Below are 27,521 nucleotides of genomic sequence, written 5' to 3'. Positions count from 1 at the left end.
ACATCAATAAAAATACACAAGAAAACGACGCACATCAGTTTGTTCACTTTATTCTTAACTTTAATGCGGACTAGAATAATACTCTTAGAAATGAGAACAACAATAATTTTTTGACATATTACAGTGTACCTACCATATACCAGCTTTCACAATAAAAGGCTATTTATTATCAGTGTTTTTATAATGTAAATAAATCTTATTCACAGTAGCTAGCAATATAAAATTACACATCAGACTGTAATATCTATGATTGTGATGGGGAAGGAGCGCAACCAGTGGCTTGGGTTCTTGTGACAATATTCGATAAATAACATTACTTCAATATTTTCTATACACTTTCCTTATTCGCGTCTCATAAAAGGATTTTGAAAGGACTCGGCCACTGGTCTTTATCGCAAAGTAAATAAGAAAAGAGATATACAATCCAAAGCTTAATATTCGGGATAATAAAGTTAGAAGCCGTTATTCAAATGGGTAATATCTATCGTGGTTTACAATTATCGAGGACGCACACTGTCGACTACACGCGAACAACTCAGATGGTCTATCGATTCGACAAAAAGACGACAGTGTGCGACATCCTTAGATACCTGTTAATATTTAATTTTTTATACATAAATATAGTTTACTCGTCCTCAGAGCGCTAAGCTTAGCTAAGAACACAGGACATACATATAATATTGTAGGTTACATAGTAATGCTATAGCGACACTATAAAATTTACAAAATATGATATATCTTTTGAGATGCTACACGAAATAATGCTTCTTTATTACTATATCGACTAATCAATTCATGTTTTTTCATTCAATTTGATCACTGCGGATCCGTAGGCCTAGATCGACGCTGCGGCCGCCTCAATCTATCGACATTTATACCGGTGCTGTCAGACACTGTTTGTCCTTTTCACTCTTCTTGAATAGGGCTTATTGGAGTAAAGGACAGCGTGTATTTTCAAGAGGCAGGCATCGTGTATGAGAAGCAAAGATGGCGGCTTAACAGCAGGAGTTCCAAAACCTACGGGATCCATCTTAACTATACACAATATTGAGATGAACGATGTAATTTGAACTATGGATGGTGCGCAATAAATTTTATATACGGTCCGTAAAAACATGATCAACTGGTGCTTAATATCTAAAAAGAAATCAAAACAAATTTTAACAAATTATAAAAGTTCTTAATAAATTATTTTATAATAATGGAATGCATCTGCATACATTTGCCGACTACAAAATAGAGACAAAAGCGAACAAAAACTAGTACTAAGTAAAAAGAAACTAAATAAAAGTGTAATGCGTAACGCACTAAATATGGCAAAAGTAATTTAAACTTAGTTATTTCATTTCACTCTAAAACCTGAGATAAGGAAAACGATTCGATAAAATCATTAAAACATGAGATTACAACTCTAAATAATGTAGGCTCTGGAGTCCGGCGCCTTCGCATCACTCCCTTAAGATGTTAGCGTTTATTATAATATCTAAGCAGATATGAGTGGGTTTTTGATATTTCAATAGATACATTTATAAGTGGAGTATGTATACACATTGTCATGACAAAAACTTTATCACCGATGTATCGGAACAACTCGCGCGCTTATCGATGTTCTGTCTCGCTCACTCCTGTTACAAATGTATTATGAGAGAAAGGGACAGACATATCGATAGCGATATCGAGACTTATTCCTTATATTTCCGACTACGCTCTTGTGTTGAGAGGAGAAAAATATGCTGTATTTTTGTGTATATTATCTTTCACAATTTGCGTAGTCGAAAACAAATATTACAATTATAGAGAGATACGACTTACAAACTAATTATCTTATTTAGCCACTTAAGCAATGTAAGCATTTTGATAATTTTCACATCACATTTTTTTTTGTTGAGTATTATTTGACAGCTAAGCGTGGGTCCCGTCCTCGCTTGTGTAATTTGGAAAACATATGGATAAAATTGAGTTAGGCCATACGTTTTAGAAAATCGTGTTTTCAAAGCAACAATATTTGTGTTTCCCATAAATTATTTGCCACTTATACATGATTACATTAATTACGGTATTGCATCACATATTAACATCACTCGCGTTTTATTTAACCTTGGCATAAGTTATTAATTTACTCGTATATTCTGTATGTCTAAACATTAAGTCGACACGATCCTACAAAAACGAATATATAGACACAGTTCCAACAAATCAATATTAATCAAGCGTTTAAAATTTTGATGCTGAAAAAGTCAACGCAAAAACTATGATCATGTGTTTTAAAAATGTAATTTCCTATAAAGAAATATTTGATTAAAAAAGTATAAAATATTAAAATTCATTAACTAAATAAAAACAAATGAAATTTTTAAATCCCTACGATTTTTAGTCGCACTGCGAGTTAGCTGTCCAATTTTTGGAAGCGAGTGCGGGACCGCCGCGGAGGTATTTGAGCGAATGGCGGCGCGCGGTCCGGCGACAGTCCACACTTTACTGCATTAGTGTAACTTGTTATCTGATGGAAGGGCTCACGTGAGTGAGTTAGAATAAAATAATAGTTTGGGTGGAACTTTAGGATGTCCTAAGGATCCACCCAAATTATCTACGATGAAGAACTTAAAGTCGGCTGAAAAAATTACAGCAAATCGACTTTTACCGCCTTGTACTGATATTTGTAGGAGAATAGAGAAGGCGTGTGAATAAAAACGAATAAATAAATAATCGATTGTTACTAATATTAGCCGCAGGAAAATCGATCATTATATTAAAATTTAAAATTGCAATAACAATAAAGTTAAAAATCGAAAGATGCGTTTACCTAGGATTGTGCCGAATCTGATAATTTGATTTGTCGACTAATATATCGAAATAGACGCCCTGTACTTATTCATCTTATCTTTTGATAGACTTATCTATTTTTCTTTTGGCTCGGATACAATGACAACCGATAACATATCAGCCAGTCGTTTTTCTAATATCGGAATGATTTTACTAATGTCTTACGTAGGTGATGAAAGACTATTTGAAATAGTTGTTTACAAATTAATTCGTGCCACGTTACACCAATGGCAGTGACCGGTCGCGGGCGAGTGACGGGGTGAGTGGTGTGGCGAGTGATCGGCGAGTGGTGGGCGAGTCGTGGGCAAGCAGGCACTTGTGTCGCGGCGGCGGGGGCGGCGGCGCGCGTCTATATGAACACCGGGTTCTCTTGCCCCGTCAGCAGCCGGAACATGGATGTGGGCATCGTTTTCATCAGAATCTGTAATGGAGAATAGTTTGTTAGTTAGAGTTGGTCGGTTAGGGTGGAGTCGTGGAGTGGTGGTGTGTTGGTGTGGTGGCGGTACCTCGCCGACGGAGGTGGCGAGCAGGTTGACGATGCGCTCGTGCGGCACGGCGACGACGCTCTGCGCGTTGATCTCGATGATGCGGTGTCCGACGCGCACGCCGCCGCGCTCCGCGATGCCGCCGCGCAGCAGGCTGCAGATCTACAGCACCACACCCGTCACTAACCATTCGAGTTATATGCCTTACAACAACCGACCATCCTCACATTCAGCCAATTTTCTAGAGTATATCGACGTATAAAAAACTATTTCTACTTCTTAATAAAATTATATGACAAAAAAAATGTTAACAATAGAGCAAAGTTATCGATTTTAGGCCACTGCTTCCCACCCAAATTGTTAAGTACATTCAGGTACCGGCAGTCCACGATTTGTAAAAAAGCCATATAAGCCGCGGTCTATGGGCGGCAGTCTCTTAGGGGCGGCAGATTTCAGCAGACGCTGACTCGATTTAATTAATCGTTTATATAACTTTAGTGCCTTCCATAATATAATACAAACAAATGAAAAATTATTAAGTATTTTAGAAACCTACATACATACATAAATCTACCCACATGGGGCGGCGGAAATAAAATGGCCTACACTCATAAAAAACATAAATCCAGCACCGGGTACCGGCTTACCTGTGCTTTTAGCTTTGCAAACGTTAATGAGCGATGACTACTTACTATAAAATCGGCCGTTAGATCGTCTGCCCTAAGAAGCAAAATAAAAAACTCACCACCCCATTCTGCACGCTGAACCCGAGCTGGTACTTGGTGTCGGGCCTCTTGATCTTGACCTCTACGACAGGGGCGCACGGCACCACGGTGAGCTTCACCACCGTCTGGCTCTTCGAGTTCTTTATGTAGGTCTGGCACGTCGACAGCGGCAGCCCGACCAGGCTCACGCCGTTTATTGCTATTATTTGATCTCCTGCAAATAAAATTAGGGATAGCTTGAATTTAGTCAGTAGATGATAAAAAAGGAAGAACACGGGTGTAATTGTGCCTCACAGGTGTAGACCCTAAATTTACTATCAATAGAGGTACAGTTTCGACCCTTTTTGCATCCTGATTAAAATCAACCCCTTCCGTAAAACCAACCAGAATAAGTTCTCGCTGTACGATAACCTTGTTTTGTTTTAAATTTAAATGTAAGTTCATCAAAATACCGACTTTTATCAATTGACGAATCAAAATATTCCTTAACGATAGGAAATTATGCTGCACCCATCACTACAATTACTGTAAGCTAGTACTGGCAGTGGCACGTATTTAAGACACCGAGTAGGGAAGCTTAGTTAGTGTCTGAAGGCACAAATTATTTTTAAACCGATCTTAATGAAACAGAAGGATACAGAGGAGTTGGAAATATATTTTATATTATTTTTTTATCTGAAGTGGTATTCCGTAAACGTGTAGGATCGTCGGCCCGTACCTATGTTGAGTTGTCCACAGCGGGCGGCGGCGCCGGCGGGCGCGAGGTTGGCGATGACGACGGTGGGCAGCATCGAGCCCCAGCCGGACTCCACCACCACCACGCCCAGGATCTCGCCCTTCGTCTTCGGCACCACCACCTGGAAATAATAGTTTTAGTAACTTAATACATTGATTAATAAATTGTTTTGAGTGTGATGTTATCGATAGTTTGATTGATGCTTTAGAGTTTACGACATGAACTAACGGCAATTGTTATAAAACAACTAGCTAAATCATTTTATTGTTTTTTTTTTCTATTATATCAATGTGTACAAGATCGCCCCGATTGTACAAATGTATTTAATTTTGTGTACCGAAAAAAAATTGATGTTTGTATAACTATCAATTGATACAAATATTCATCTGTACGGACAACAATTACTATTACACCGTTAACCATCACCTCTTTCTGTAACTCTTTCTTCGCAAACATTTGTAGCTCATCTCCGAATATCTCTTGGCTGTTGAGGACTTCCTGATAGTCCATCTCCTTTACGAAGCTGTGGTCTTCAATACCATTCGCCTTGAGGAACTCCATGTAAGCCACTTGGAACGCCTGACCGATCGACTGCGCAATGAATTGTGCCTGGAAAGTTACATATTTTATATATTTTTTTAAAATTTATTTTACCCTCCATAAAATTAAGAGAAAAATAAATATCGAAATTAGATGCACTTATAAAAGTAACGACAGAAACTTTAAAATATAATTTATACATAAAATCAACCCACCTCTTCACTTTCGAAAACGTGACATATCATCTTGGGCGTGCGGTTCAGTTTCGGTTGGTCGGAGTCGTTCTCGTGCGGCACGAACCGCCGCCTCGCCATCAGCACCACGAGGTCCCCTATGTCGGCTATGTACGAGATTGTTCTCAGCGCGTGATCCATCATGATCTCCTTCAGTTCGGTGTTGAGTACCATGATCTTCTCCGTTGAGATGAACAGATCCACTTCTGTGCTTGGTTGATTTTCACCTTCAGGCGCCTGCAAAGAACGTAAAGTACTCATTGTATGTTATACGCATTTTTTTTTGTATACATCTAAAGATAATTTGGGGTTTAGGACGTAAAAAAAAAACAAAAAGATTTAGTTACGTCATAGAACTATAAACGTACAGACGCCACAGAATGAAAAATATTTGAGAAAATAAAATTTAATATGTTTGTTAAAAGCGAGTGCAGTGTTGTAATTGGCGGCTTGAATAACACTTGTTGTGGTCAAATTAAGCGGTGATAAGATTTAAACAACCAATGAGAGCGTGAGACCAACCGCACCTTAATCCTTTCCCTTAGCTTTATAAGCCGGCTTGCTTATATTTAGTTTCGTTTTACTTATTTATTAATGCCATTTTCTTTTTATTGTGGCGTCTGATAGTTTTGTCTGTTACATTTATTAGTACTATACAAATGGAAACTCTATATTCAACAACTAAGAGGATACTAAATTTAGAATTTGGAACTTACCAATGCCTGATGATAACCCAAGTGAGCGGTAAGGGAAATGTGGTTATATTAGTAAAGGTATTGTTAAATATTTTAAGTATATTATATACATTTTCTAGTTACATAAATATCTACAATATTACACTACAAGATTTATTAAAATAAGCAAAGTAGAAATAAAGTGTCTTCTCTTAAATATTTACAAAAGGCTCTAGGTTTTCTTTATATTGTGACCTTCCTTGAGACGTTCGTAAATCTATTTATCCAAGCCAGACCTATCCGCTTGTTACAATGAGTCTAATAATAGAAGTGGCAATAATCACTATTTATCCACAAACACTACTTGATATTACAATGAGATAGATCTCTATCGAGTATTTTCGCTTTCGGTTGATATGTTGATATTAGTCTCAATTTACTATAATGGTTCGTATTTAAGAGCCGAGACGGAAATTTATTTCTTTGTCTCTCAGTTTATTAGATAGAGCAAAAGGCAAAATAGAAATGTCATGGATCGCAATCGAGCGTTGATATATCGATATTAAACGCTTGACCTACGATATCTCAATCGATCAATCGCTCATAATATCGATACTAGGCTACAAACGACTGCCAGCCAAACCACCTTGATCTTAGTGACGGCCTCCTCGACCATGTTCTTTTTGGGTCGTTTCTTGCGCCTGCGCGAGTCCTCGTCCACCTCGACCGAGCCCAGGAAGCTGAGGCGGAAGACGGCGGCGGGCGCGGCGTACACCCCCGAGTACACGCCCGAGTACGGCCCGTCGCGGGTCCGCGCGTCGCGAGTGTCCCGCGCCTCCCGCGCCTCCCGCTCGCAGCCCCACTGCACACACGCCGGCTAACCTCCGAGCTTCTACCGCAGCCTCTCACATACCTTGCCCGTGTTTTGTATTCGATTTCAAGAGGACAGTATCGAATTCTAGTAACGATAACGATCATTCGAGATTGGAACGCGCAGTTATTTCCAAAAATATAGTCATTGAATATTTTTTTTAATTGCGATACTTTATATCGATACAAAGTCGATACTCTCAAATCCATCGCACAGTGCCCAATATTTTACAAGGTTTAGAGCATCCTGATACTTAAAAGTATCGATATTTTCTCTGTATCGATAAGACTATTATTGAGCATAAACTTGGCATCCGAATTCAAAAGTACGGAATCAGTGAATTATTGTTCATTTCCGACTTCGAACTATTTACATTTTAATTTAGTTGCCTTACCTTTTATAGACGCCAACTACTAAATCATACGATTTATAATCTTTCAAAGAAAGCGTCGGTTTTTGAATTATATCTTAATCGATAATTTTAACATTCAAGCCCCTGTACAGTTTGTTTGGCTTGCTTTTGACGAATGCTTTGTTTCAAAAGCACTAGCGTATTGCGAGATCCGATTGCGATGATGTTCAAATCACGATAATTTTGGCGCAAAAAGCAAGCAAAACAATTCGAATACAATACACACAATGATATGTGAGAAGCGAGCGAGCGACCAGTCCCGTCGTCGTTAGTATGAAAGCAAACCTAACGGAAAATTAACCTTTAACATTAGAATAGGGGTCGATATCGGTTGTGCGTAGGCGTATAAGCTAACCCGCGATGTCTGTGCACTCCCTGCGTACGTCGTGTTGGAAACGGCCGCTTGAGCCGGTGTGAATCGGGTGTGTGTCGTGCCATACTGTGCATACCATGAAACAGTGCGTGGAGGTAAAAGCGGGTGCCCCTACTCAAGCTCAATGCGATATTTCATTTGTCCAAACTGTCGCCCGCTCCTCGTAGGAGTCGCACCAATTATCGATATTTTTGGTCCAAATGAAACAACGATCGTAAGCCGCAGGTTATCGGAAGTCATGCTAAAGTATAATCTTAATGTCAGCTGAGCATTTTTGACTGCGAAGGCTCTAATCAAACCTTACCTGCGCACAAACATTCGATACCGTACTCATGGTCGTATATAATGGTAACAAGCATAGCATCAAGCAGTACATTAAGCGATAGACAAACATTTTCAGAGGAGGCTAGCCGGCCAATACGGGATCCGACAATCTTCTTGGGTCGGGTCGAGGGGTGAGGAGTACACTGAAAAAAATACTCTAGTGCCAAGTCAACAAGAGCGTAAATGGTTCGGCGGACAGGTTTGTGGACCAATCACCACGTATATCATAAGAAATTTAAAAAAATCGAACATTCACAGGGCCAAGTCTCACGACACTTCTGATATTTCTAATGTCTAAGTTAATCGCTTTATTTATTTATATAAAGGATATCCCACTAGCATTCTCAATACACTAATCCTAAATGAGCATGAAATTACATATTTACAAATGATTGTGAGCATTTTTCACAGTCTTGCGTGCACAAGTTTTGAAGAAAAGTTTTATGCAGAATTTTATATCATTTTATTAGTAAAATATGTGTGATAAAATTTAATTAAAACGGTGTAGAATCGAACGTGTAGATATTGTAAAGCTTTTGGTGAGAATTTTACATGCCACAGTAGGTGGAGTTTATCGATAATTTTGAACAATATTTATCTTTGCTTTCTGAATTAGCAGGTGACTCGCTCAATAATGAAGCTAGGTCAGCCAGAACTTTGATAAACATTGCAGAATACTGAATAGCACTGCAGTAATCCTCCAAGACATGAAATATTAAGGCTCATGTCCACTAATTCTGGCTTATAATTAATATTAACTCATATAGCAATGTATCTCCAATGACATAGAACATCGACTTCGTGTAATCATATTATAAACAATACACTGGCAATACAGAGTGGTTTGTGGTGTGTCGGTCAAGTGGGTAGTGCTACAAAGTGTAGATAACGAGACAAAAGTAATTTCATGCTCTTATTAATAGAAACATCTACATAAAACAACATGGTTTTACATTTATACCGATTCACACGGGCGTTTATTTGCCGTATCATAATGACCGTACATACGTGAGAATGCATTATTCAAATATAAATAGGATTGAGTAAAAATTTATTGCAACGATTAATCCGTTAATTCCTATTCGTGTATATCGATAAATATTAAAGTATCGATATTGATCTTATCGATAAACTTTTACAACACGAAATTAGTGACTCATGTTGTTCAAACTGTTTTTTTCCATTTCATTATAAATTTAAAGTTAAATAAAAATAAAGTTACAAAACAACCGATTTTCTTAACTGTAAAATGTTTTCAATGGATCCTAAAAGTTCATTAGGAAATAAATATTAGTAATACAAAAAGTTGTCACTGAGAAATTAGTTTATTATTATTTTTTTTTTTATTATCTTGGTTTTTCGCGGCTAAACCACACTGAGATTTTTTTAGTAAGTATAAAAAAATACTAAGACATTAAATAAATGTGCAAAATTACTTAATTTTATTCTAATTAACAAAAAGCTTTTAAGTATAAACTAGAATATTTTAGTATACTCACGAAAATCCAAGACAATACACTGTTAGTTCTAACAGGTAAGGTAATTATTCAATTACCTTTATTTTCGACTTAACTCGAGTTAAACTGAACATTTTTCAAATTCATCCTCCATATACCAAAAAAACTGTAGTATCAGTTAAAAAAAACGAGTAAAAATTTAATTCGAGTTAATCCGCCAACGTCGGTCATATAGGGTGTCAAAATATCGATATCGATATTCCTATCGTTACCTTAATCCTGGACACGGCTTCTTCTGCCTGCAGCATTCTCGTGGCTTTGGTCGGCTGTCCCTCACACGCGAGCTGCGTGGAGCCGAGGTACCGCGCGCGGAACAACACTCCCTCGATCAACACTGAACGTATCGATTCTGAAATGAGAAATAAAATCGATTATACTTCACTACATTTAGAATAATAGTTCCGAGCATATAAAGAAAATCTATCAACGAATATGTGAAATAAAATCAATAATACATTATGAAATGGATTTTGGAATATTAATTCAACTGTATAATGTATTCATACATAATATGGTAACAAGATTCTTGTCATTTCAAGTGTTAAAATGGGTAATGTGTACTCAATTGGTATTTTCTTTTATTTGTATGGATTTATTCCGTTTACATAGCTTGTAAATTAAAGTTTCGCTCAATATGAGAAAATGAGGAAAAATACTTACAATAAATGCGTCCAGAGGTAGCATAAAAATTACATCAATGCGTTAGAATAATTAAAACATACATCGAAATCTAATTGAAATAATCAAATTATAGCTCACCTTCTTTATTTTTACTTTTCTTTTTTCCATCTTTATCCTGTAACAAAATGGTTTTTTTTTTAAGTATACAAATTAAAAACATAATAAAGTGTATTATAATATGCATTTCATAGTATTTGTATTTTGCTGAATTATTTGGAAAGATCGCTAGTAATTTCGTGATTGTAACAAGGTAACATTGTTGACCAATATAAATTTATGGATTTACCTCTTATGAAGTTTTATTTACAACTTTCTGTGAGTCATGTGGGGGTATTAAAAATATTATTCAATAACAAAACGCAATGAACACATGATCCCACAGGACTTATCAGTAAGTGAACATCCGGCAATAAAAACCCGTACAATACATAGTGCGTAGGAGTCGGTATCTTTATCTACGCTGTTAATTTATATCGATACAATAAAACAGTGTAATGAATAACACAGTGGCAAATAATGTGAATTGTGTGTAGACATAATAATATAACTTGAGCCTATTTGTAACACTGTATAAAACTACTAGGCTATCGCCGCTTTTTAAAATAGTTTTGTTAATGCAATAATAATATCAGGCTGTCAATACATACTGTCCCACTGTTTGGCACGGGCCTCCTCTACTACTGAGAGGGATTAGGCCTTGGCCGGACATACTGGCCTAATGCGTATTGGTAGACTTCACACACCTTCGAAATTTCTACAGACAAAATTGTAGAAAATATATCGATATTATGAATTAAGACTGTGAAATCAGCCAGTTAAAGCTTTGATTTCCGTATCTGGGCTAATCGTAAATTGTTGGTTCGTTTGATAGAATTTTCGATTTCACGCGATTGAAAGTTAAATTATGAGTTTTAGAAATTGCGTGTCTCTGAGTCACTATTATCATGTATAGAGTTGCCATTCGTCCAAACTTTATCGTGATTTCCTTGCTGTGGAGGTGGCAAACTTAATTATGGTAAAAGATAATGTACGAAGTGTCAGGTTGGCGCAAGCAAGCAAGCATTTCGTCCCATCTACGTCGGTAGTCGGTAAGTACAATGAAAATCTTATGCAAATTGATTTAGCGTTAGGCTATCTATTCGAATACAGTTTTACAAGCTTTAGAAAGGAAACAACATTATTTACAAACGACATATTATGATTTTGATTAAAGAAAATTAGAAACTAAAAAGAAAGGTACAAAGCGAGTGGCAACCTTTCCGTTGTGCAGCGCGTGTTCGTCGCGCGCGTCGTCGTGTGCGCGCGGCTCCCGCGGCGGCGCGGCCGCGCCCCCCGCGCCCCCGGCCCCGGCCCCCGCGGGCGCGGCGGGGCCGCCCGTGGCGGGCATCACCGTGCGCGACTTCGGCTTGCGCCAACCCTGCGCCACAAACAATATCATTAACCACTAACGTCGACTTTAGAATAGTCAATGATTTGTATTACGATCATTAAAGATGAATAAAACATTAGCAAGACTTGATGAATCCGAGCACCTAAGTATTAATTTTATATTATCTTTTAATATTGTATTTATTCTATAAAATATGCTCAGATTATATAATTTAATAAGTCCACAACTTAATCATGATTCTGAGCAATTTTATTTGAGGCAACACAGTTAACTATGACAAAATCATTATCTCCCGTTTTAATGGACTAGATTAACCCACATAGCACGCTATTAATAAATACATCACGATAACGTTCAGTTGGCATGAAAATTAATATAATCTAATGCCATTAGTCCCGGGGTTAGATAGAGAAATAAAAAGTTGGTAAAACACAGATCGTGACGTCGAACTTGTCTTCGCATTGAGTAGGAATTGCAGTCCTAAATTTGTGGTATTGATCGAGCAATTCCACTCGATTTGGAATCGAATCCCGATCCTCATGGTTTATCCCAAGTGCGCTACCGCTATCTCAGTTATCAATTATTTCCCCGTATGATTACTAAACTAACCCACAAAATATACTGTTAGTATATATTACAATGAATCATATAAATATTCATTTCCAAACAGTGTGTTTTCAAGACCTAATAATACCACCCAAAACTATATCCATTCGCTATATCCCACAATGATTTTAATGTTATTCGAGTTTCCCTACCTACTTCGCAGTAAATTGTTCATAAAAATTCCCATGAGACTGAAACACGTGTTGTCGAGATAAGGAAAACAGTAAACACTCCACATTTAACACTAACTTCGTGTATTTGTTTATTTATACTTTGAACATTTCGTTACATTGAAGCATATGTTATTCCTACATAAGTGAACTCTTAATTAGGAAACTAAACAATTATTTATTTACAGAGTGCTTTCAAGAAGCCTTTCGTTTTTATCAAAATATATTTTTAATTGATTAACAACTTGTAATGATCAATATCGCGCAGTCTTACTAATATTATAAATGCGATAGTTTTTGAATTTCTTTATATGTTTGTTATAAGGAAACTCAGAAACAATTGAACGATTTGAAATGATATTTCATTGTACCGCCACACGCTGGTAGACCAATTAACACATAGGCTATCCTTTACCTGGTAATTTTCTCCCGTGGGAAAATATGGAATATTTAGGATTTTTTTAATTTTGAATAAATGGCGTAGGCATCGTGCAGTGTTTTGGGACTTTTGTTACGGGAAAGGTTTTTCACGTAGACGAAGCTGCGAGCAACATCTAGTATTTAATATTATGTGATTAATACAATATATTTGCTGGTGGTAGAATATATTTTATATCCAGATAGCGACCACCGTACACATACATACATACATACATAACATCACGCATTTTATCCCCGAAGGGGTATGCAGAGGCGCAACTAGGGCACCCACTTTTCGCCAAGTATGTTCCATCCCATGATGTGATAGGGGGCGAGCCTATCGCCATATCGGGCACAAATTCCAGACTCCGGGCTGATACTGAGCGGAAAAACCCAAATATCACTTTGCCCGACCCGGGATTCGAACCCAGGACCTCAGAGCGCTATTGTACCGGACATGCAATACAACTACGCCACCGAGGCAGTCACCACCACCACCGTACACAAGGTGTTAAAACCCGCCCGTAGTAGCCCACGTAAGTATGTCGTGTTCCGGGATCAGTCTGTGTATAGTCGATTCCAACAGGCCGGCATAATTGTGTCGACTGCCGAGAGCCAATCATCTCTCGTCAGTCGACATGCTCTTGGACCCCACTCCACTTACCATCAGGTGCAGGGGGGTCACCGGTCAGTTGGTTACACAAAAAAAAAACAATACTCCAATATAGGGTTACCTAACCTCATCATTTTCACCACCAGCCTCTATCTTCACGTCACAAATCGCCTCTGCAACATCAGCTGGTAATGTATCACAATTTAACTCATCGCTATTCGGTTCATTCATATTACTCATATCATTTCCTTCGCTGTTATTATCATTAACCTCATTCCCGTCGACGTTTCTATCTAAGCACGGCATTCTAGATTCTTCAGATTTAACACAATTAAGTTCATCTACACTACTGTTGGAGTCTATACTATTATTTGTATTTGTATTCAAACTTGATTCTAAATTATCATCACTGTGCAAACAAGGAGTCCTTTCTTCGTTGATTTTATCACATGTCTGTTTTTCTACATTTTCGTAGTTTTCTTTGTCTAATTCTTCGTTGTTTAAACACGGTTTCCTTTCCTCTTCATTCATTTTGAATTTATACCTCAGTTTATTGATCAATTAAAGAATCTTATAAACACTTCTTCGGAAGTTGTAATTATCGCCATCTATGAATTAATCGCGTAAATTGTACATTTTCGTTCATAAAAGTAATAAAAATATATTTTACACGAAGTTATTACACCTTATCAGTATACACAAACATGCAACAATAACCATAAACACTAAACTGTCCACATGTTTCACGAAACGACAATAACTCCTAAATCAACAAACGCTTATACCAAAACACGAACTAATTGTTTATATTCTCTACAAACGGCACATTGTCAAAAACAAAATTCGCGTCAAAACACATCAACCTCCACGTAAGCCATATTACCCACTGATATTAAATACGTTATCAGTAGCCAGTCATTACTGATAAATATATCGGTGTGTCAACATGCGTTGCCCGCCGCGACTCCACCTGCACTGGGCAAGATGTAAACAGCCGGCCATAGAGTAAACAGATTGTATAAATAGATCGGTTAATGCATTTGTGTTAGTGATCGTTGGTTAAAATTTGTGGTGCATCCGTCTAGTAGTTGGTGGTGAGATACTTGATGTAAACCCGGTGTAGTGAGCTATGTGAATGTGTCGCGTTCCGGGATTAGCCTGTGTATATTCCGTTTCAAGCAGTATTAGATAGGTAATTGTCAAGGGGTAATCTCTCGTTTGTCGACACTATATATGGACCCTACTCTACTTACCATCAGGTGTAGTGGGGTCATTTTGTAGTATTAAAAAAATACAGTAACAGTTTACTTAGACGGTAAAACATTTATTACTGCTCTTGGTCAATAAAAGTTTTATGAGTTCTAATTTGAAATTACACACGTGTTTGTGATTAAAATTATTGTCAATTAGCCTAGTGTTCAATGGAATTTAACCTTAAGTGGTAAAATTTTAAAATATCCTTCCTCATTACTTATTCAATCTTATGTTATAATTCAAAGAGCCCATACGAAAAATACAAGAAGTTCGTATTTTAAAGCTACCAGTTTTATGTGCGTTTTCTTTCAATCAGTCTATAACAAGACTATAATTAAGTACAAACAATAGACCAAAAATACTCTATTGAAAATCCATTAAAATATATGTTTAATTATAGAGAATACAAGCATCACTTTACCTCGTACTTAACGTTAATGAGCATTAGATATTCGTGCCGTCAAATTATCGAGTGGAGACTTTGATCAGCTCCGCTATAAAATTAATTAATCTAAAACAAAAACCTGTCCTATAATTTTATTCGTCTACATTTCCTATAAAATTTTATTGAATATAATCGGCAAATAATATAAAATTTTGACGCAATTCTATATTGTTAATTGTGTTTCCGTATATAACTATTTTTATAGCTCATACAACGGACAATCGAAGTTCCAATAGTAATGTCATCCTGGGTACACACCGAGCATCAACTTCATGTTACCCTGAATGATCAGTCCTTCTTTGAGACAATGCCTTAGACTTGAGTGTTTTATTTTTAGTAATAAACATCATTACCTATTCAGTAATTTTAACTATAATCCTTTTAAGTTATATTTATGTTACACGAGCCTGTAATAGTTTTAAACGTTACTTAATCATTAAGAATACCCTTTTAAATTTATATCCGCTGTTTGCTATGATAATATATTTTTAATTTATTTTTTGTATGTCTGGTTTTTACATTCATGTATTCTTTTGATTTGCCGATTTATAGATTGAACGCACGACTTAGCAGCTATGGTTTAGTATGTTTGCTGGAGTAACGAGACGATATTTGACGTAGAATGCTTTACACAACAATTTTAGGACACTTTAGCTTGTTCAAAATTATGTGAAGAGACTACTTCGACAAATGAAACTATTTCTTTAGCACTTAAATATTATAGTAGTTTACATAAATACGTGTCTCTAAGACTTCAAAATGATTTAGGCATTACAACACTCGCAGACGAGTCGATATAATCTTTGCTCGTGTATAATAGGAGAGCAAGGTCACTGCGCGTGAGCACCGCTAGTTAATATGTATCCAACTTTACAGCTGACTGTGACGTCATCCGATATTGAGTCATCGTCTTAATTGCGAAGATAGCACTAGGTTTCGTACGTGACTGTTCGTGTCACTCGTAGTTTGTATTTTAAGACATATACATTAAGTTACAATATATTTTATATACAACTCTGTCTAAATAATGATTTTAAGCGAGAATCTTAAAAGATTACTAGTCCAATAGTCTCTTGTCTAGTGATGCACTTAGGCTAAGAAATCTGTAAGGTTCTGACTTTTATTATTCTGGGCGGCAAAGTGTGATTTTTTTATTTAAAAAAAATCACAATTATTTGGGATTTGAAAGTTATGTTTATTGTGGCATAATAGGCGATATGATTTTAGAGGTTATTGAGATCATTTGAATTTTTGTATCGCTTTATTAATTTGTTATAGCAGAAACCTGATGATAATTGACCACCTTTGAGCACGAATAAAGAAAATCTTCAGTTCGTACCTATTCACATAATTTCGCTCACAAAAGTATGAAGATATGAATCGTTTTAAAATTTTAGAATGTACCCACATTAGGGTAGTAGACAATTTTTTTTTAAAATATGTTTATTAAAAATGTATGTCATCCTAATCTGACGGAAAAAGAATTTCAAAATCCACGCAATAATAAATAAGTTATAAGGCTTAATTTGGTGGATGGGGTAGCTGCCAAATAACAGTAATAGCAAACTGTGACGTCACCAATTGTCACCGGCCATAACACTGCATGCGTGAGAAAGAGAGCGCGTAAACCCACCACGTTCCCACTCTTGCTCACATTTTAAATATGAATAACTGCTTTTTTAATTATTTTTCAACCAATTTAGATGCTGTTTTCACAGAAGAATATCTTTCCTTATTATATTCTGTTATATATCCAATTATTTGCAAAATAAACATAGGAAACTATCTTGCTGCACCTGTATGTGACGCATATAGAACTGACCTTATCGTCGAAGAAGCCTTGATCGTCAGTCCGCTGCTGACCAAGCAGTCTGTCTGTCTCGAGGTCCGTGTCCGCTTCGTCTGAAATTTGTAAATATTCGTTTACATTTTTTTATCGGTGGTATATTTTTTTTTATTTATTAAGGCTGGTTCTTTTAAGGATAATTTTGGGTCGCCAGATCCTTGTGTATTGAAGAATACCACGGTCATAGTTCATATATTGAAATGCAACAGTGTGCATGATATTTTGTAAGGCACACTTTTATTGATTTAAAAATAATAATATATTTATGTTTGGTTAAAAAAAAAAGGATAAAAGTATAAAGCATCAGATGATGTCTGCAGGCGTATTTTTCAATGTCCATGACTGCCTAAAACAACAAAAATATTCTTGAGATTTTGGATTGTAAATTTGTAGTTTGGAGTGAAATTGGAAAAGTCTTGGTCTTCGGATTTATGTAAGTGTTAAAAATAGGTAAGTTTGGAGAATATTCAAATGGCATACCTTCATCACCGCTGGTCGGCTTGATTTCAACGGATTCATTGCTTTGCGCCGACGACGGCCTTTTCCTGTAATTTAATATTTAGTTACAAATAAATATGATATAAAAATAATATAAGTATCACTTTATTTCACGGAAACGTTTTAAATTTTCTTTTATTTTTATATCAATGAAATAAATAGAATGTGTTACCTGGGCGGGTAGACGTCGTCGTGATGCGGCGCGTGGTGGTGATGCGGCGTGTGCTGCGCGTGCGGCGCGTGCGGCGCGTGCGGTGCGTGCGTGGCGTGCGGCGCGTGCGGCGCGTCGGCGGGGCGGTGCGGCGCGGGCGCGGGCGGCGGCGGCGCGGACTCGCACGCTGACAACACACACACTACTAACGTATATAGAGAACACATTGCCACTTGAAAAATTATAAAATACATATATTTTTATCACATTACTCTCAACATCAATATGGAGGCATAATAAACTTTAATTAGTACATAGCGTAAGAGAGACAGGTACTATAATATATAGATCCATAACTCACGATTCCTTAGCTACCTTCTTATCTATCCCTAGTTATAAATTCGGGTCTAGGCTCGTGGACTTTGACCAGTTATCAATTATTCGCTTCGAATTAATGCGAACACCGATCAAACAAAGGTCAATTTTGGTGATTTTAAGGCGACTCCTGGTTCCATATCACAATTATATTAAGAAACATGCAACGCGTAATACCTAATGGGTCCAGCGAGTGCAGGTCGGCATCGGACAGCATGTGCCCCTCCGTGCTGGTGCCGTTCTCCACTATCTCTTTTATTATAATCGACGAGTGATTCTGGGAAAGGAATATTGATTGAGTTACAAAAAAAAATATTATTTATTCAAACATTTTATTATTTTTAATGTCAAAAACACACCCTCTTGTTTAGGTTAGGTGTCGATGATCTTTGAGGAATCATAAGTTTTCATCATTAATGATCACTTACCATTCAATTTTGGGCAGTTGAGTGCGTTTGTCATTCTTATAAAGTAGTGTACCCATTTAGATACGGTAATCTTGCGTACTATGGAGGTTTCGATTTTACATCCAAAGCCCATTGCTTTTGGAGGTTAACATTATGACGCACCCCCCCCCCCCCCCCTGATGCATTTTTTTTTTTAACGTGGTGATTAGATATCACAAATAAGGATTTCCATTGGAAACATCAGTACGAATCGTTCTATTGACCAAAAACCCCATTTACTACTCTCTCTTCCTTATATCGAAGATGGCAGAGTGTATTGATGGAGAGCATGTCACCTGTATCGTATGCAGTTGGTTGTTGTTGTCGTTGTCGGAAGCGTGGCCCGAGGACAAGCCGTCCTCTACAATGGGGTAGTGCGTTACGCCGCGGCTCGTGTCTATTTGTACTGAAACAACTGATCATAACATTTTATTAGTAATCGTTTGACAGGGTCATTAAAGAGCCATCATTATAAATATAAAATAGTATTTTTGATAAATTATGTTACAGTATCTTATTGTAAAGTTTACATTTAAATTTTTACATCAATCAATCAGTATGTCGTCGTCCACTGCTGAACGTAGGCCTTCCTAAATGAGGACCAACCATCCCGGTCTTGAGCAACCCGTATCCATCCGCTACTCGCCATCTATTTCAAGTTGTCGGTCTATCGTGCAGTACGGCGTCCTACACTACTACTTAATCGTGGTCTCCACTCCAATACATACCTGCTCTATCGAACGTCCATCAACCTGCAGACATGGCCAGCCCACTTTTACTTCAATGGGCTGATTTTAATATGATAAATATCACTCGACAATGATGGGTCAAAACTGACCCACATTGGCCGAATAACATTATAACAGCAATCAATAAATGAACACCACCAAACATACACACGATTAATTACGGTTGGTTTTAGAAGTTGGTTATAAATGAGCCATAAGTAATAAAGAGGAACCTACCTTTGGGATCGACGATGTCGTTGTCCATGAGCACGAGCGAGAGGTCGCTGGCGGTGTCGCTGGTGTCGGTGGAGAGCGCGAAGGGCAGGTCGCGGCGCGGCGTGCGCGGCGAGCGCGGCGTGCGCGGCGAGCGGGACGTGCGCGGAGAGCGCGGCGAGCGCGGCGAGCGCGCCGAGCGCGGGGACGCGTCGCCGCTCCACGCGCCCGCCGACAGCGAGCGCGCCGCGCCCGCGCACGCCGCCGACCCGCCCGTGTCGCGGTGCTGCCGGGGACGCGCATCGTCAGTCATATACCTACTTATTATCGCAGCATAATATGATCCCCTCTCAAACTATACTACATTTAGAACAAACGCCCTATATGATAAAACCGTTACATTTAAATTTTAAAGCGATGTACTTCACAACTAGCTATTCTAGTTATAAATATCCCTATACGTGAAGTTAAAATGCCTCCTTAGATAATTATTTCGTCTCTTGCTTTGCTACAAAGGAATTGAACAATTAATAATTCCAACTTCCCCTTATCTTTCTATTTGAGTAATTTCGTTGCGGGATTAGTGTTCTCCGAGACTTGGCGAGTTTCAAAGCTAAGTGTCATAAATTGGCGCCACTGCAGATCCTGGCTTACAAGAGTTACAATGGCAAATGTGAAGGTGGGAAAGTCTCTATGAAACCCTATGTGTTGTTTACATATTAATCAAGTTATTACTAGCACAAAATATTAATCTTTAAATCTCATACATCAACTAAACTAAGAACTACAAGAATTTCCACCATCTTCGACTGACTTTGCCCACTATTGGACACTGGCATCAGCATGCAGCATCGGCAATACCTGCAGCCCTAAGAAGTTGGTGTGGTTGTGCGCGGCGTGCGGCGAGTGCAGCGGCTCGGCGGCGCGCGGCCACTCCGCGTCGCTGCCGCCCTCCAGCCCGTTCTCCGACGGACACTCCTGCGTCTGCCGCCGCAGCTCGTAGTCCAGCTCCTGCAAATACAACACAACTTTCACATAACTAACTTCATTCAACATTAGAATACCTAACTGTAGGATTCAACAATATATTAATGTCTGGGTAACAAACAAAACTATGGAATTATATTTGTCACATGAAAACCAAGCAAATTTGCAATGGAGTTTCAGTACGATAGCCGGAAGCTTTGTAAATCCCTTCACTCTTTACAATCTCCATTTCTGCACCTTGCTGGCAGATATTTTGTTGACTACCATAGGCGGTGATGATCACTCACAATCAGGCTATCCACGAGCCCTTCATCTATCTAAACAATATGGGAAGTAGAAAAAACTTCTGAAATAAGTCAACACAAGTTAATACCAATAATAAATATTTATGAAACAAAATTTGCAATGCTATAAAAACCTTATAATTTTCAAAAAATGTACCGACCCTCACCTGAAAGTTAACGATCTCGTCGTTCGTATTCAACTGCGTCTGCGTGGGCACCGTGGGACATCTGAAGAACTCCTCCAGCACCTTCCTGGTCTCCGAGAACTCGTACAGGTAGTCGAACGCGGCGGAACTCGCCGGCGGAGAGACGTCTCTGCTCTCCGTCACTACTCTCTGCGAACACATTATCATAAGCTGGTTTAGGTTTGAAACTTGCAAAAGTTATTTTCCGCAAACGATCTTTATTTTGGACTTTGCAGGACTTGCGACAAGTCGCATGTGAGTAGATATATGGCTGCTAGTGTAAAGGCATTTAGAAGTCCATGCGCATTATTTTAAAGCGAGAACTTGCTAGTAGAAACTTATCTATTGATTTAATTAATTTAATTAATATCGCGCTTTACAATTATTTCTTTTTTGGAAATATGCTCCGTTAATGGCGATGGCAAAAAAATCTGCTGGTATTTTGGCTAAACATTGGTCACTAATCACCAGGTTTCTATACCAACATTGGATCCAACACACTCACCTGTGGAAAGCCAGGCCTAGGCGACCTGGCGGTCTTCTGCGTCCCCACGCCGTACCTCCGCGGCGAGCCCTCGTACTCCGCGATGGGCAGCTCGCCGATGACCCTGGTGACGCGGCCCTTGTCCTCGTCCCCCGACAGCCACACGGCCGACGGACTCGCGTCGCTCAGTCTCACGTCCTCAGCCGTGGACTCACTCCCGCCGTCGCAACTCACCACACTTTTAGCATTCAACAACTCACTATCACAGTTTTTTATATTGTCTAAAGTTCTCTTAACACTCGCATCGAGCTCATCGTCACTAGCGTCCGGTTCCGTCCTCGAACCTATGGACACAGAATTCAATATCACTGAAAATAAAAGAGAGAGAAAAATAGATTGTAATGAACAATGGTTCGAAAGGGATGGTGCGGAGTTACGTTCGTCCGCGCCGGTACCAATTGCTCGCGTTTGTGGAAATAACTTGGTTACTTTTCGAAGATTATTTTATAACTTTTTAAGAATTTATTTATTTTCGAAAAAATTCAATAGTTACTTGTCAATTGTTTATACAAGTATTGTTCTTTTGAACATAGGCCTATAGCGACAGGTTTCTTACGTTCTCTGATATTTTTAAAGTGCTTACGTGGTTGCACAGTATGGTGAACATTTGGTAGCGGCAGACGACACACACTTGTATTATCCAATTGAATTAATTAAATAATTGTTTTTAAAACGAATAAGTTATGTTTATTTCATCAATTGGATAATGAGAGTGCAAAGTATAAAAGTGTATATACATAAAAACATAATCCGTGGTGTAATGTGTGACAATGAAATAACTATTGGGTTATGTATGTACATACATTTGAAGTCAGCGCTGAGAAACAAAGTGCGTGACAAGCTCTGTGAAATTCAATACTACGATCTCACCGATATACTGGGAAATTGTTTAAAAGAAATCGAAACAGTGCGGCATCTTGAACTGTTGAGCGTAATTTTTGCTGCACTGATGTAGAATTTATGTAAAAGGAACAAGGTTTTGGAATCGAGTAAATCACACTACTCTGTTAATAAGCACTGATCCACAAAAATAAAATTATATAAATGGGCTGGTATTATACAAAGTCAAAAATATAATACAATTTTAGAACTGTGTAAAATCCGAGTAATGGTAAAATATAGTACAGCAATTTAGTATAACGGAAAATTACCCAATCTCTTTGATTCGCAGCCAACTGCGCCAACAAAAAGGTTTTATAAACTTTTAACTAAATTGATGGTAAAGGTCAGCTGAAAACTTTGTGCCAAGTGTCACTTTATATTTAAAATCACGTGAATATTTTTGATAAGTTTGGGTATGAAATTCATTAAATGCAAAATGTTTTGGGTCTTCGCTTACTTGATAAAACCTATTTATTGTCAAATATAACTAATCAACCTCCTTAATAAACGGATATTAATAGATGTCATTTTAAAACAATTCTAACTTCCAAAAAAAACTTGAAATAACAATGGCCACTGATCCGATATCGAAAAAATTATGAAATTACCTTTCCAGTCGTCGTTGTCATCAAAGACAACGACTTCTCCGTCAGCGACCACCGCTATGGGGCTGCTCTTGGTGCTGACGTCAGTGGTCTTGTGGGGGTCCAGGATTGGGGAGCTGTTCTTGGGGATTCCCATGGGGTTCGGTTCGATGATGGGGTCCCGGTCGCCGTTCGTGTACGTCGGCGACGTGTGCCGCGATATCATCTTTTTGGGCTCGTTCGGTATTCTGTGTAGTGATATCTGGAAAATATACGAATGCATTTATAATAAAATAATAATATCAGCCCTGTATTATGTACTGTACCACTGCTGGGCACGAGCCTCCTCTACTAGTTACTTCTGAGAGTCATGAGGCTATAGTCCACTACGCTGGCCTTGTGCGGATTGGTAGACTTCACACACCCTCAAAATTCCTATTGAGAACTCCTCAGGTATGCTTATTCTCACGATGGTTTACTTCACCGTTTAAACAAGCGATGATTCACAAAGAATACACACATTAATTTTAGTAAAGTCAGAGGTATGCTTTTGATATTCAAACCTGCGGACATTCGTCTCGGCAGTCCCGTCCACACCCAACAAGGCTATGGCCTGCCTCAAGAATGGCTGCCATTAATATTATTTATAAAGATTTTTCTGTACTGACGCAAATTCGAAAGTAGTTAATTTTTTTATCAGGGCAGGCCTTGGTCTACATCTGATAGAATACAGTATGCAATATCCGTCCTACTTCCGTGCTGTTCTTCAAGAGACTAAAAATTGATAATTACTGTCTAGTTGCAAACCCACCTCATTCGCCATGTTGTCGACAGCGTGGTCGACTGTGTCCTTGGACAGCGATCGGACCTTGTTCCTCAGGTTGTGCTTGTGCGTATTGTTGTGGCGCAGTTTGCGGACCGCCTTCGTCCGACTCTGCGAGTACAGCTCGCGACCTCCAGCTATCTCTATTATCCTGGTAATATACGATGCAATATTAAATCAGATTGGGATTAAGTTTGGCCGGCGATGGTCATGACGGCTTTCATGACATTTTTGGTCTGAATTGGGTACTAATTGAAGGGTTCATATTATATACTTAGTCTCAATCATTCATTTATAAGGACATCCAGTAGTCGTTACATTATAACTAGTACTTAATTACGATTTTGAAGGCACAATAATCTAAGGCGGTGCATCATGCACCTAAAAAAGTAATAAACAAGTTTGATGGCAGTAGATATCGACTGTGCAATAGAAATTCCTAAGTTTTAAATCCCTATCTCAGAGATACGAGCATATAGTATTATTTAGCATTTCCCCATTATTTTAATTAAAGTTTGTAGACTTTATCCGGGTCTTTATTTGTTAGTAAACAAGAAACAGATCAGAACAACTTCGATTCCGTGACTTATTGAAGATCATAGACCTTGTGTACATCTCTTATCTTGGATCAATATACCATGTACTTTTATTTCCACAATTTTCTAAAGATCTTATTACGTTTAAAGCACACCCTGTATACAAACATGTTGATTAACCGGAACATTATCAATACGTCACGCCGAACTAAATCAATATTATTGTATGTACATCAATAACAGATTTCGTTTGCTTACACTAACGCAGGTTAGGTACACAACATCCAATTAAACCTAGTGGTTAGCCCACCATTTGCGCTAGTGAGCGTTGTGGTTTATGCCCTATCTATATTGTTGATGTAGGTAGGTAAGTTAGGATTAACGTGTATTGATAACTGAAAAAAATCTTCACAAAGATAACACTTCACCATGTAGGGTAGTTTCTTGACCACTTGAAATTTTTTATATATGGACTACACCAGTGGCGATGGGTGATATTTTCCAAAAGGGAACCCGACACAGCATAAATGTACTAATACTATGCTTAAAAGCCGTCTATAAATTGTTCCAATGATGATTACATTTTACATAAGTTACGAAAGGGAAGCCGACAGGAATCAGGGTTTATGGACCCTTCGCCATAGACTATACCTCGCACTCTTAATAAAATAATTACCCATTCCAAAATTGACAATTTGTAGAAATCGTCAAACAACCATACCTTTTACTTATAGCATGTAATATGTTTGAACATCAATTTTGTGAAATAAATTAAAAAAAAAGAAAAAAGAACAATTTCTGTTTGCGATCTTTTAGATTTTTACTTTTTTTTCATGCTATAGGCTTCATTTTTTACCTATCTTTAATAGGCTCAATTTTATTGCAACCTCAAAAAAGGTAGCAAACAAAAATTAGTTTTGCGATGACTACCGCAAATTGACATTTGAAATAGGTAATTAATTTATTAAGAGTGCGACCTAATACAACAAGGTAAACATCATCTGACCAGTATAAGGTCGAAGGCTGGTATTTGTGATCGATATGGCGAGAGGCTAGCCACCAATAATATCATGGAACGGACTACACATGGCGAAAAGTGCGTGCCTGAATTGTACCTCCGTCCACCTCTTCGGGAATAAGGTATGATATGTATGTGTAAACGTGTTTATATTTATGTTTCTGGCACTAAGTATTCATGATCATTGGACCAGGGAAATAATTGTTTACGTCAAACTCATCAACTTTTATATTGGATAGATAAATTTCATGATAGTATAATTCATAAAACTTTCCTATTAGAACTTCAATAATAGAGCTATAGCAAAGGTCGCTAGCTTTTGAAGGATGCTGGGTGCTATAGCAATGACGTCACAGTAAATAAATAGACTGCACATTTAATGCATGAGTGCGTGTGTGTGTTGTGCGTAGTGTATGTGCGTGTACATTACCTGGAGTCTCTGAGCTTGTACGTGCCCCCCTTGGAGTTGAGGATGACGAGCTGTCCCTCTGTCCCGCGCTCGTCGTCTGACGAGCCATTGTTGATGTTGTTCACGTCGCGGCCCTCCAGGGCTGACGTTAATCTGCAAATCGTGACGTCACGTTTAGCATACATACGTACATATCACGCCTTGTCAGGGTAAGTAGAGGCGTTATCACACCGAGATATATCTAAATACAGGTTATAGATAGCTACAGAAGTAACTAATAGAGTCTAATGGATGATGATTATAACATTATAACACATGCTTCATTCTAGGGATGCTACAAACTTTATAACAGGTATATCAATTGAATAGAAGACCGAAATACCTCCCACTGCTGGACTCAAGCTGCTTATCAATAAATAAAGGTGTAAAAAGACATTCATAGATAGTTCTGAGTGACCATGTTACGTTGCCGATTCCTATACACTCATTTCTTAATATTTCCTTATCCCTTTTCTAAACCTTTTGCCCTCATGTCAGCGTTAAGAAAACTGATGAGGAAATTGAAGACCAATAGAGTATCCTGGTTTTAAGCCACCATTAACTGTACCCTAGGCACAACACTTATCAATTTTCTTTCTAGCTTCATTTAATTCAAAATACTAAGACAAATAACTTGATAATATTTTCAACAAACAAATCAGCGGTATTCATCTGCCAACGGTAATAAATAAGCATTATGGTAAAGGGATTCGACTGAACTGTTCCTGGTCGCCGGCACTGTATCCACATTACTGCGACATTTATTTGACATTAACATAACGCCATTACTCATAAAAATGGGCGAACATTGGGCCCATTGTTTTAATAGCTGTGGCGTTCGCTTTAGAGTTCATTTTACTGTAATGGGAGTTTTGTTGTATTCTAGATGTAAGGCATCGAGACCTGGTTTAATTTTGAAATAAATAAAATTAATTGTGGAAAGTAAGACATGTTTAGATATATTCGAAATACATTTTCGGAGAACTTTTTTTAACATTACCAATAATGGCTTTATTTCGTCTGCGAAATAAATACTTCTGTCAGATGTAAAACGGTGGCTTAGAAATATCCTAGCAGTACTAAAGCAGATTTGACTATCTTAGCAAAGACTTTCATAAACCCATAGATCTTATGTAATTTTGCTGCAGCATGTGTCGGTACGGAACCCTGCAGTCGGAAGTTATCACGGTCAACACAATGTAGAAGGATGCGGCAGAGGATTTTCTTAACAATTTCGTCACTAATTAGGATATCCAGGAAGTATAATGGTTACAGTATTTATAATTAACAAGCAGGTTCCTTACGTAAATTAGGCATGCGGTAATACCGGGTGTACTCAAAGAACAGGATCCAATCGGGATTTTGCTCACGGGCCGAGTTGAACTTGATTATCCATAAAGTGTAATATGTATCAAATATACATGGTGCAGGAGTATGCTCCTACGAATATGCTAATAAGAAGTCCTCTGCCGTCCGACGTAACGCGTTCCCTTGGTGGTCACCTGTCGTGTTGATGCTGCATGTTCTTGGGGCGGCACTTGGGGAAGAGTCTCGTGATGCGCTCGCCGCCGTCCGAGCCGGGCGTGGAGTCACCAGCGGCGGCAGCGCCGTCCGCCCGCAGCGCGGCCGCGCTCATGTCGCCGCGCGCCGCGCCCTCACGCCGCCACCGCCTCTACCGGCA

At 38.3% G+C, this 27,521-nt stretch overlaps 1 protein-coding gene across 1 annotated transcript in view; it reads right to left on the bottom strand.

Moving 5' to 3' along the window:
• Positions 1 to 21: 21 nt before the first annotated feature.
• The window catches only part of LOC115446582, a 182,145-nt gene continuing 154,645 nt past the window's right edge, over positions 22 to 27,521 (bottom strand). The window contains exons 4-27 of the mRNA XM_037442955.1: positions 27,343 to 27,510; positions 25,823 to 25,954; positions 23,827 to 23,989; positions 23,040 to 23,277; positions 21,511 to 21,857; positions 20,988 to 21,155; positions 20,376 to 20,560; positions 19,741 to 19,791; positions 19,574 to 19,662; positions 18,905 to 19,023; positions 18,340 to 18,439; positions 17,809 to 17,989; positions 17,619 to 17,683; positions 17,115 to 17,194; positions 11,650 to 11,811; positions 10,473 to 10,509; positions 9,926 to 10,062; positions 6,259 to 6,264; positions 5,525 to 5,779; positions 5,196 to 5,378; positions 4,752 to 4,890; positions 4,054 to 4,247; positions 3,330 to 3,470; positions 22 to 3,244 (exon numbers count right to left, since the gene is read on the bottom strand). Coding sequence (XP_037298852.1) covers positions 3,173 to 3,244; positions 3,330 to 3,470; positions 4,054 to 4,247; positions 4,752 to 4,890; positions 5,196 to 5,378; positions 5,525 to 5,779; positions 6,259 to 6,264; positions 9,926 to 10,062; positions 10,473 to 10,509; positions 11,650 to 11,811; positions 17,115 to 17,194; positions 17,619 to 17,683; positions 17,809 to 17,989; positions 18,340 to 18,439; positions 18,905 to 19,023; positions 19,574 to 19,662; positions 19,741 to 19,791; positions 20,376 to 20,560; positions 20,988 to 21,155; positions 21,511 to 21,857; positions 23,040 to 23,277; positions 23,827 to 23,989; positions 25,823 to 25,954; positions 27,343 to 27,476 — 3,378 coding nt within the window. The 5' untranslated portion in view covers positions 27,477 to 27,510 and the 3' untranslated portion in view covers positions 22 to 3,172. The remainder of the gene's footprint in view (positions 3,245 to 3,329; positions 3,471 to 4,053; positions 4,248 to 4,751; positions 4,891 to 5,195; positions 5,379 to 5,524; positions 5,780 to 6,258; positions 6,265 to 9,925; positions 10,063 to 10,472; positions 10,510 to 11,649; positions 11,812 to 17,114; positions 17,195 to 17,618; positions 17,684 to 17,808; positions 17,990 to 18,339; positions 18,440 to 18,904; positions 19,024 to 19,573; positions 19,663 to 19,740; positions 19,792 to 20,375; positions 20,561 to 20,987; positions 21,156 to 21,510; positions 21,858 to 23,039; positions 23,278 to 23,826; positions 23,990 to 25,822; positions 25,955 to 27,342; positions 27,511 to 27,521) is intronic.

The sequence above is a fragment of the Manduca sexta genome, chromosome 25, assembly GCF_014839805.1.
Source record: "Manduca sexta isolate Smith_Timp_Sample1 chromosome 25, JHU_Msex_v1.0, whole genome shotgun sequence".
In the NCBI taxonomy this organism is placed as follows: Eukaryota; Metazoa; Arthropoda; class Insecta; order Lepidoptera; family Sphingidae; genus Manduca; species Manduca sexta.
The sequence above is the reverse complement of the archived record's forward strand: the minus strand, read 5'-3'. Positions and strand labels throughout refer to the sequence as shown.